The 12,026-nt window shown below is 43.1% G+C and overlaps 1 protein-coding gene across 2 annotated transcripts in view; it reads left to right on the top strand.

Moving 5' to 3' along the window:
• The first annotated feature begins 430 nt into the window (after nucleotides 1-430).
• iqck (IQ motif containing K) overlaps nucleotides 431-12,026 on the top strand; it is a 111,960-nt gene continuing 100,364 nt past the window's right edge. The window contains exons 1-2 of one of the 2 annotated variants that reach the window (XM_078559180.1): nucleotides 431-561; nucleotides 7,266-7,410. In XM_078559180.1, the coding sequence (XP_078415306.1) occupies nucleotides 7,333-7,410 (78 nt within the window). In that variant the 5' untranslated portion in view covers nucleotides 431-561; nucleotides 7,266-7,332. The remainder of the gene's footprint in view (nucleotides 562-7,265; nucleotides 7,411-12,026) is intronic. The other variant, XM_078559179.1, reaches the window with a different exon arrangement.

A 12,026-nucleotide genomic window follows, 5' to 3' on the forward strand; every position in this document is an offset into this window, starting at 1 on the left:
ACAAGGCCAGGATTTTTTGCCCATCCATAGTTACTATTGAGAAGGTGATAATGAGCCTTCCTAAACCACTCCAGTCAGATGTTGTACGACTTGGAGAGTTCTAATGCATCCGCTGCTTTTGACCTTTTTAGGTGGTAGAATTTCAAGCAAAATGTTACATTAAAATGCTAACCTTTCTATTTAAAGCTGTTATCAATTTTCTGCATTTTCTATTTTTGTTTCAGATTTTCAACTTTGAACACTGAACATGATGATAATTAATGCAATTAACATTTTACAATTATGTGTTACAATGGACTGAAATTGGAACACCTAATTCATATAGTAATTATTAAATTCTTGAATATGTTTCAGAATTATTTGTATTTATAAATTCAAAGCTTCCATTAAATAAAAGATTTTAAAGAAATACCCCTTCTCTGTGCTTTTACAGAATTTGAAGCAATCAGTTCTAATTTTTTAGAAGATTCAAGACCGGATGCAGCATCTGTGTCGACTGAAGTATCTCAGTATGATCCCAGCAAACATTCCCCAGTTTTTTATGGTCATATGGTAGCAAAGGTAATTCTAAAATATATGCTTTATTTATTGGTACAATCAGATGGTAAATTGCAATTTAGTTTATGTAGCCATCAAAAGTGCTTGCAGAAATTACAAAGGATACAACAAAATGTAAAATAAAATTACAATAAATGTTATGTAGCAGGAATGGAACTTTCTTTATCAAAACCAAATTTAACAGCAAGCTTCTTGTAATTTTAATTATTCTTATTGGTTTCTTCCACTGCTTGTGAAATTGCAGGAATTGTTTAAATCTTTGATTAAAATTAATGAAACTATTAAGACAAAATAAATGTTATTCACTGGGATTATACCTCCTAAGTATTTGTTGTTTGAACAATATACTTCTGTTAAATTTAAAGTAAATGACTTGATCTTCTGTGAGATTGCTTATGGGCAAATTTTAATATTTGTATATTTACTATATCATACTATAGTTCCCGGTACTTACACCATCCCTACCTTATTCAACCATTGTCTTTAATGAGCAAATGGAGTTAACTATTTGTCAATACCATAGGTATCAATGACAAAGGTGCTGCTTAAACCATATTAAGTGCAGCTACTATTTCAGGCAACTGAATCATAGAATGGTTACAGCACAGGAGGACATTCAGCCCATAGCTCTACGATTTTTCATTTATCTTCAGCTGCTCACCCAGCTCCCTGTTGAAAGCATTGGGGCACAGTCTCAGAATAAGGGGCCAATAATTTAGGACTGAGATGAGGACATATTCCTCCACTCAAAGAGTTGTGAATCTTTGGAATTCTCAACCCCAGAGGGTTGTGGATGCGCCATTGTTGAATACATTTAAGACTGGGATAGACAGATTTTTGATCTCTCAGGGAACCAAGGGACCTGGGGAACAGGCAGGAAGGTGGAGTTGAATCACAAGATCAGCCACGATCATATTGAATGGCTGAGCAGGCTTGACGGGCCAAATTTCTTATGTTCTTAAGCCACAATTGAATCTTCCTCTGCAACCTTGTCAGGCAGTGATTCTAGATCCTAATCACTCTCCGCATAGAAAAAAATGTTCTCTCATCTCACCTTGGTTCTTTTGCTGATCAATAAGTCTGTGTTCTCTGGTTCTCAACCTCTCCACCAATGGGAACAGTTTTTTCTATCTACTCTGTCCAGACCCCTCATGATTTGAACATCTCTATCAAATCTCCTCTCAACCTCCACCCTCTCTAAAGAAAACAGGCCCAGCTTCTCCAGTCTATCCTTGTAACTGACGTTCCTCATTCCTGGAACTATTCTCTCAAGTCTTTCCTGCACCTTTCTGCACTCTAAAATCTTCACATCCTCCCTAAAATGCGGTGCCTAGAATTGAACATAGTTCTCCAATTTAGGCCAAATCAGTGTTCTATAATGGTTCATCATAATTTCCTTGTTTTTGTACTCAATGCCTCAATTTATACCTTTGTAACCACTTTCTCGGCCTGCTCTGACACCCTCATTGATTTGTACACATCAATCCCCAGGTCTGTCTGTTTCTGCGCTCCTTTTAGAATTATATGCTTTATTTTAGCTTTTCCTCATTGTTCCCATAAATGTCCCAAGGTGTTTCACAAGAGTGATAGAGCAAAACTTGACACTGAGGCACATAAGGTTATATTAGAATAAATGACCAAAAGCTTAGTCAAAAAGGTAGGCCAGAATTTTCCAGCCCCTCAGCCGGTGGGCTTTTCCGGTCCCGCCAATATGAAGGGAGATTTCAATGGGGGGAGGAGGGAGGGTGGGGGTGGGGGCAGCTGGAAAATTCCAGCCGAAGGTTTTAAAGAGAATCTTAAAGAGGAAGTAGAGGTATAATGAGGGCATTTCAAAATCTCTCTTTAACTTTCTCTGTTCTAAGAAGAACAGTCACAGCTTCACTAGTCTCTTGACATAGCTGAAGTTCCCCACCCTGCGTACTTTTCTGATAGATCTCCTCTGAATCCTCTCTGAGGCCTTGACATCTTTCCTAAAATCTGGTGCCCAGAAGTGGACACAATACATCTACTGAGGCCTAACCAGTGATTTTCTAAAGGTTTAGGATAGCTTACCTTTTTTTATACTTTACAGCTGGAATTTTCCATCCCTATTAGCATTGGGCGTCATGGCGGGTGCGAGTGGACAATATGGCTAGAAGGCCAAAAATCGGCTTCACGCCGTCGTGATGCCAGTTTGCGATCGTCCACTCCACCTGTCGATGGGTGGGGGGGTAGGGGGGCGTCTTTCCCAGCGCCACACGTCAGGAATGCCATTTTAATACATTTGCATCTAATTATAAGCCCTGCTCACTGGAATGATCCCCTCATGTCAAATTTACTACCCTCGTCGGCAGGAAAACATGCCGGCCCAGAACTCATCTTGACAAGTGTGATGTGCAGAAGTCAGTACTTACCAGTAGGGCCTTGATCAAATCCAAGGAGCAGAAGATGCTAGAGCCCTACAGCAACTGGACCCTGGAGGAACACATGGGTGGATTCTGATGGACATGGCTCTGCCATGAAGCAGCTCACAGAAGGCGTGGGGGGTCTCCATTGATGTCTGGAGTCTGCTTCAGGACATCACGGTCTTGGCCATGGGCTGCTGTGGATGATTGCCGAGGGGAGGGAGAGAAAGGTTCAGCTGTGAGTGGGAGAACAGGTGTACTGGGGAGGGCTGGCGCGAGAGGAAGGTCTAAGTTTGATTGGCAGAGGAAGGTGTACCAGGGGAGTGAGGTTGGCCGTGGGGGAACAAAGGTATCAGGAAGTTTGAGATTGGAGGGGGGGAATCAAAGGTGTTGGGGAGATGAGGTTGGGAGTTCGTGGGAGGAGGTACGGGGGAGGAGGGTGCAACGGGGCAGAATCCGGCAACTGGGGAGGTTGGTGTAAGGGGGGAGGAAGGCGTAAGGGAAGGAATTACTCTTACTCTTCTAAATTCCAGCCGATACAAGCTTACCCTGTCTAGCCTTTCCTCATAAGACAACTTGCCAATTCCTGGTTTTAATCTAGTAAACCTTGTCTGAACTACTTCTAATGCATTTACATCTTTCTTTGAATAAGGAGACCAGCACTGTACACAATACCCCAGATGTGGTCTCACCAATGCTGTGTACAACTGAGGAATAACCTCCCTACTTTTGTAATCCATTCCCCACACAGTAAATGATAACATTCTATTAGCTTTCCTAATTACCTGCTGTATCAGCATGCTTACCTTTTGTGATTCATGCACTAGGGCACCCAGATCCCTCTGAATCTCAGAGCTCCTCAATCTCTCACCATTTAGATAATAAGCTTCTTTTTTATTCTTCCTGCCAAAATGAACGATTTCACATTTGCCCACATTATACTCCATTTGCTAGATCTTTGCCCACTCACCTAACCTATCTATGTCACTTTGTAGCCTCCTTACATCCTCTTCACAACTTACTTTCATACCTATCTTTGTGCCATCTGCAAATTTTGTGACCATTCCTTCGGCCCCTTCATCCAAATTATTTACCTAATTTGTAAAAAGCTGAGGACCCAGCACTGATCCTTGTAGCACACCACTGGTCACATCCTGCCGACCAGAAAAAGACCTATTTATGCCAACTCTCTGCTTCTGTTAACTAGCGAATCTTCTATCCATGTCAACATGTTACCCCTGACACGATGAGCTTTTATTTTCTGCAATAACCTTTGATGTGGCACTTTATCAAATGCCTTCTGGAAATCTAAGTACAACACATCTACCGGTGGTTCCTCTTTATCCACAGGACATGCGACTCCTTCAAAGAACTCCAACAAATTGGTTAAACATGATACCCCTTTTACAAAACCATTTGACTCTGCCTGATTGCCTTGAATTTTTCTAATTGCCTTGCAATAACATCTTTAATATTAGCTTCTAACATTTCCCTGTGACAGATGTTAGACTAACTGGCCTATAGTTTCTTGCTCTTGTCTCCTTCCCTTTTTGAATAAAGGAGTTATATTTGCTATTTTCCAATCTAATGGAACCTTCCCCAAATCTAGGGAGTTTTGGAAAATTAAAACCAGTGCATCAACTATCTCACTAGCCACTTCTTTCAAGATCTTAGGGTGAAGTCCATTCGGATCTGGGGATTGATCAGCCCACAGTCCCAACAATTTGCTCAATACCTCTTCCCTGGTGATTGTAATTTTCCCGAGTTCCTCCCTCCCTTCCATTTCCTGGTTTACAGATATTTCCGAGATGTTACTTGTGGCCTCTATAGTGAAGACCGAAGCAAAATAGCTTTTTAATTCATCCACTATCTCTCTACTTTCCATTATCAATTCCCCAGATGCACTCTCTATAGAACCAACACTCACTTTGTTAACTCTTTTCTTATTTAAATATCCGTAGAAACTTACTATCCGTCTTTATATTACCAGCTAGCTTTTCTTAAAACTCGAATTCGAACTCCTTGACAGGGTAGATGTGGAGAGGATGTTTCCTCTTGTGGGAGAATCTAGAACTAGGGGTCACTGTTTAAAAATAAGGTCGCTTATTTTAAGACAGAGGTGAGGAGGAATTTTTTCTCTCTGAGAGTTGTGAGTCTTTGGAACTCTCTTTCTCAAAAGGCGGTGGAAGCAGAGTCTTTGAATATTTTTAAGGCAGAGCTAGATAGATTCTTGACTCACCCCCTTGTTAAAGGTTATCGGGGGTGGGCAGAAATGTGGGGTTGACGTTACATTCAGATCAGCCATGATCTTATTGAATGGCGGAGCAGGCTCGAGGGGCCGAGTGGCCTAGCACTGCTCCTAATTCGTATGTTTGTGCTGTCCTGACACCCTCAGCAGGGGTGAAGACAGCCTATGCAATGGTTGACTCTGTTGCGTGAGTCCGGCGTGGGTCCCCTGGAAAGCTGAGGCCTTGAGGGCCCCGGCTTGCTCTGGCTGTCCTCCTGTGGGCCAGCTGCTCCCTCTGCAGTGACAGAGGACAAAGTTGAGGGGGTCACAGGCAAAGGGGACTCGGAGGGAGAGGACAGCTTCTGAGATTCCTGAGTGGATGACCCAGGGGTGTCCAGCTGCCGCTCCTCCTTCCTGTGAGTGCCTGAGGGCCCCGGCCTGACTCTTTGAGGGGAAAGGCCACCTGAAGGGACATCGAGGTGCCCCGTTTCCCTCTTGTGTTGTTTCTGCAGGAAATCATCCAAGACTATCACGATGGAGTGCAGGTCTGCGTGCATCTCAGCGTTCTGTTGGATCAGGATCTCCATGGCACCTGCCATGCTCCCCATGGAGACCTCAATGCGTGCAAATGTGGGCACCACTTAATCAGAGAGCAGGCGGACACGCTCCACTGACTCAAGTACCACTCTGTTGAGGGCTTCCAAAAGCTCTGAGTGATGTTCCCCTGCCTTCTGCTGACCCTCTATGATGCGTTGGAAGGCCGAATCCAGAGGTTCGTCATCTGACTGGTACCTCACTGATGCCTCTACCCCAGCAGTCCTCCGAGTGCCGGAGAGCTCAATTGAACGTGCCTCCTCTTGCTGTGGACACCTGCCCGTGCAGTGACCACCAGATTGTGAACCTGAGCCTGCTCTATATCTAGGTGCCACAGAGGTATGTGTCTCTGCGCTGGTGGAGGGTGTGGGTAAGCGCTGTGAGCACTCTTCCAGCTGCTTATTTCCAGCTCTGCAATGGAGGAGGTGAGCTCTTGGCTGGAGATGAGGACCTGGATGGAGCTGAGGGACTGGCTGGCTGAGGGGTCAGTTGCTTGGCAGAGCTCCCTGCGATCCAATGTTGAAATGATTAGTGCGTGGCAGCAGAGTCAAAAGCAGGAGCGAGAGTGTTGAGAGAGGGATGATGTGGTACAGGATCCTTATGTGGGTGTTCGCCGCTGACCTCACTGTCGCCACAGGCACAGTCCATGTCCTCACCAGTCAGCATCATGGCAGGCTCCTCAAAGTGAGTGAAGGGCCTAATGTGGGCCACTCCACCCGCAGTCAGGGACTTCTCCCTGCTGTTGTGAGCCAGCTTCTCCTGCATGAAAACAGGTGGAGAGAGTGTGAGCAGGACACATGGCACTGCGTGGAATGTCTGTGTGGTGAGTGGAGCCATGGATGGGATGAGGACGTGAGCTCCAGAGGATGAGCCTGATGGAGATGTGAGAGTGTGTGTGAGAGTTAGTGGTGTTATCCCTATTCTTCCAGGTGCTAGAGGGAGGCGTCGCTAAATTTGGGGGCAGCATGTTTCCTCCCTTTGGCAGCCACCAGATTCCAGCAGCTTCCTATGCTTTGAAGAGTGCTGTCTCTGTGGAGGGGCACCCTTTAAATATGGCACCTGGTTTACTGAAGGCCTGAGGTGATGGGGGGGCGGGGGCGGGCAAATCAGAGGCTGCCCTGCCAGCGGCCCGGCATGTTTCCCAGGAATTAATTACTAATGAAGTGGGACACGCTGGCCAATGCAACCGGTGGGTAACACGTCCTATTTCCCGTCCACTACTGCACTTTGTGCAAATCTGGGACAATTCTGCCTGTTGTCTTTATTTATGAAGCTAAATATTATGTTTGCCTTCTCTATAAACAATTTATCCCTCTCTCTATCTCTCTCTGTTTTTCTCTTTCTCTCATGTACTTGCTTTATCCCTTGCAGATGCATACTCTCTCATGTCCCCTATTGTGTATGTATGTCCCCCTTGTCTCTTTTCATTCCCCTCCTTTGTGTTTCATGAAGTAAAAATGAGTGGCAAGCTGATAAGAAACTTCAATGTTTTTAACCTCCAGGTTTCAGTGGATACATCAGTGTTAGAAAACTTCAACGCTGAATACTCGCATCCAGCATTTTTAGGCTATGCAGTTGTTCAGAAACCTCCTCCTCCTGCAAGTCCACCACCACCTCCACCTGTTCCACCACCTGATCAAAAAACATGTAAGTAAAACAAGTAGTAAAATACTTATATCTGTGTTTGTATACTGTTTCCAACTTTAATAGTTCTTTAATCGAAGGGAAATTGTAATAAAACAAACTAGTTCAAATTATTTATAGTGTAATTTAAATGATATGAGCCTCTTGTGTAGTTATTTCAAATAAGTTCTTATTCTGAGATTATACTGATTTCCTTTTTGACCTAACCTTCAAAAAGCCCTCTTGGGTGTAGTGCATGATAAATATTTTTGAGCTACAATCATTACACTTAATGGGAAGAATGGATGAGCAACATTTAGTACTTTGTTTATACTTTGGTAGTTATCCAAATGGGTAACACATTTTGCTTTGATTTATTTCCCTCTGAACTGTTTAGAATTGTTTTTTTGAAGATTTTGGGGAGAATGCTTCAGCTAATATTGGCTTCCCTGTTTCATCCAGACTGTTTACCCTTACGAATTTGTGATACTATTTTTTGAAATTTGGATCACTGCATCTATCTTTTCCGTATATTTAAAAATCTTCCATTTGTCGCGTGGTTTTTGTTCATTGTGTTACTCTCTGTAGCATTATGTCAACATTCACAGTGAAAGCTCCCATGTAAGTATTATTATTAATGGGAAAATACCATCTAACCATGCCAAGATTTTGGAAAGGTTAACCATTGGCAAGAATTTTCAAGCCTGTGTGCCCCCAAGGCATTGGAACCTAGGCCATCTGTCTGGAGGTGACCTCCTGGCAGCAGACCAGAGGGCCAGTGCTTCACACAGGTCTTGAGGGCCCCCCTGCGTAAGGGGCTCCCCTCCACAATAGTGGCCCAGCTGCTGATTCCATCTTTTTAAAGTTTAAAACTTATAAAAGTTGCAGACTGGGTGCACATGCCCTCTCTATCTCTTAGCTGAACTGCAGCTTGTTGCTCCTTCTGTGTTGGAGGGTCTCCTATTGGACCTCCAGGTTTAAGAGACTGGCCACCACCCTTACTCAGTTGGACAGTGAGCCCCCTCCCCACCCCAACCACATCTAGCCATGAATTGACTGATTCGGGGGGAAGTCACTGCCAGGTGACTGTTTCCCACACAGAGCGTGGCCCTGACACCCAATTTCACCCCGACTTTGGGGTCCCAATCAAAATCCTGCCCCATATGTAAAGATTCCACCGTTATTGTTTGTTGATGAACTGTTTAAGTCACTGAGTACTTTTCGAAAACATTTTCATAAGTTTTTTTCAATTCTGATGTCTAAAATAAGATTCTAAACAAAATAAACGGTAAGGAAATGACAAGTTTCCCAAAACATGATTAAATTTACCTGTCGACGCATCTCCCAAAGGAGAAACTATTTGTAACTTTTACCCATAATCGGACAGAATAGGCATACCAATTGCCCTATGTCCAGTTTAATTCAAAGAACAGATTCTACCCAAATGCTGCCTCCCTTCCCATTTTGCATCTGGGATTTCTCAACAATTGTCCACATATGACCATTCTTCCAAACTTTTCTCCGGAGAGAGCACACACCTTGAAACCCTTTTCCTATCCATTAATATTAAAAGCTTGTTCTGTTTAAAATCAAGCATTTGTGGACAACACATTTGATTACTCTTTATTGAACAGTCTGCTAATGCCCACCAGCTAGGCTTATATATTAGCATATATGTAAAGATGCACATTTGTTGCTGTATTCCGTTTTAAGTCATTGCTTTCAGGAATGAAGGAGATAAAGAGAAGATAAGGGGGATGAGGGGTGGGCAGTGTTAGTGGGTCAATGAAGCTTTTTGTAATCACAAGTAATACATTAGTATTTTAGAGTACTGTTAGGAAATAGAGATAATTTAAGGAAGTTATATTGGTATTTGTGCATCTTAGGAATGAGTTTTAGCTTTAATGTTTAAGTTGATTTATATTTCTGTATCTGTGTTTTAAGAAAAGGTGAAGTTAAGTTTTAGTTTCACTTTAAAAAGTGCCTGCATTTCTAATCAGAGCTTACGACTGTAAGAGAAATTAAGCAAACACAAGAGCAGAAAAACTGGGCTGTTGTCTAGCAACAGGGGTCCAGAGAGGTAGTTCCCTCCCACAGACACATACACACAAGAAACTAGAAACAGCAATTTTGAGTTCAGTTTTGAAGATAGCTGACAGGCAGACGCAACCTAGAAGTGGCAGACAACTAGTCCCAAGCTAAAGCTGATTGAAGGTAGCTGCCAGGGAGAGACTGGAGCAAAGGGGACAGCAAGTCCCAAGCTGAAGAATAAAGTCCCCAAAATCCTGGGAAGTGGAACAGGAGAAAGTCCTTCTAGTCAAAAGAAGGACAGGAACCTGGAAAAGGTCCTGTTCTGTGGAAGTAAAAGTAAGGAGTAGAGAGAAAGTCTCCAAGCTTCAAGCTTAAAGAGATTAAGGCTTGGGTAAAATCAGAAGGCCCAAAGAGACAATTGAAGGTCTGTAACTTTTAGCTATGGGTATATGAAGCAGTGGTGTACTGCTGACAGCTGAGCCGGTGAGAGAGAGTGCATGGAAGAAAGCTTGAATGCATGTGGCGACCAAGGGAAAAGGAACATCAGAAGGAGAATTCGAAACGCTGGAGGTGAACCCCTACGGAAGGCGTCTGAAGAAAACATCGGTTTGGGAGAAGATTCCAAGGTGAGTTCTTGGAAAGTGGCGATTGGAAACCCTCGTGTGAAAGATGGAGTTCAGTGAGACTGGTTTGCTCACCGTGTAAACAAGCGTCTGGCGGGGAGTTGAGAAAAGATCCATAGTATTTGTCTGGGGCAACATCTGTCACTTGGTTTCAGAGTGTGGTGTGTCTGACCATAGGTCGTCTATTGGTTTACATGGACTGTGTACTTAATGTGAACATTAGAGTATGACATAGCTTTTGTAACTTGTGTTGCCCTTACAAATCTGTATATACCTGTAAAGGTATAGGTGTGGGTGAAGGATTATTGTTTAGTTGTTTAATAAATGTTTTATGCTTTTGTTAAAAGTTCATTAGCTGACTCTGGTGACTCTGTTCAATGGCCACTCTCCACATATCTAAACAAACAATTAAAGTTAGGATCTATCAAGCTGGGTTCCACTCTAGGATCAGGCTTGTCCAGTGGAAACATCATCTGGTATCATAACAGTACTTTTAATATTTATAGCCAATCAGAAAGTATTCTGCTATATTGGATCAGAGCCCATTTTGTTGGTAGAATATTGTATGAAAATCTTCCCAACATTGTAGTAGGACCAAAATCACAGATCATGATGTAGGAACGGTGCCTTGTAAATTGCCTAAAGGCTACTTTCTAGATCAGTTGGGAAAATGCCCTATTAACTGCCTGAATAGTGCACTTAGACTGGAGTTTAGTCTTAAATTAGGTACACAAAATGGAGGCAAAGATTGGATTGAATGCTGGGAAATGGCTGGACGGTATAGTGGATTAAAATAAAGCACAAGTGGGTGGTAGACTGGTTTTTGTTGGGTCGGTGGTAGACTTGTCTTTGGAGGGTGGGAGACTGGTTTTTGGCAGGTGGGTAGTAGACTAGTCTATGGTAGGTGGGTGGGAGACTGGTTTTTGGCAGGTGGGTTGTAGACTAGTCAGTGGTAGGTGGGTGGGAGACTGGTTTTTGGCAGGTGAGTAGTAGACTAGTCTATGGTAGGTGGGTGGGAGACTGGTTTTTGGCAGGTGGGTAGTAGACTAGTCTATGGTAGGTGGGTGGGAGACTGGTTTTTGGCAGGTGGGTAGTAGACTAGTCTATGGTAGGTGGATAGGAGACTGGTTTTTGGCTGTGATGCAAAACAAGCTGGCACTCAGTGAAAAAGAAAATTGTGTGGCATGCAAAATTGTAATGTCGATAAAAATTGCCCATAATTGTAGCTTCTTTTACATCATTAGGACATTTAAGAGTGCTTCACAGCCAATTAATTACTTTTGAATTTTAGTCATGGTTATTTCAGTAAACAGGGCAGCCAATTTGCACACAGCGCAGTTCCACAAGTAGCAAGAAAATGAATGAGCAATTAATCTGTATTGGTGTTGCAATGGGATATTTTGCCTCCATATGCACAGGTAGATAGAATCTGGTAAAAGTAAAATACTGCGGATGCTGGAAATCTGAAATAAAAACACAAAATGCTGGAAAAACTCAGCAGGTCTGACAACATCTGTGGAGAGAGAAACGGAGTTAACGTTTCGAGTCTATTCGACCCTTCTTCAGAGCTGCTTCAGAGCTCTGAAGAAGGGTCATACGGACTCGAAACGTTAACTCTGTAATCCTCCACAGATGCTGTCAGACCTGCTGAGTTTTTTCCAGCATTTTCTGTAGATAGAATCTGGGTTATGTTTGTGGCACTTCCAACAATGCTTTGTTCCCTTAATACTGCATTTAATTATCAGCCTAGATTATGTACTCAATTTCTGAAGTGAGACCTGAATCCACAAACTTCAGGCTCAGAATTGAGAATGTTACCACAAAGCCAAGCTGATACTTGTGCTTTCTATTGTGTTCACAGCACTTCCCACGGTCTTCCCACAGTGACAATGGATGGATCACAAAAACTAAAGTAGAATAAACGGTTTTGTAACACAATAGTGTAAGAGTGCAATAAGGCTATAATAAGTCCAAAATGAGTAAACA

This window comes from Cetorhinus maximus, chromosome 15, assembly GCF_964194155.1.
Source record: "Cetorhinus maximus chromosome 15, sCetMax3.hap1.1, whole genome shotgun sequence".
Lineage (NCBI taxonomy): Eukaryota > Metazoa > Chordata > Chondrichthyes > Lamniformes > Cetorhinidae > Cetorhinus > Cetorhinus maximus.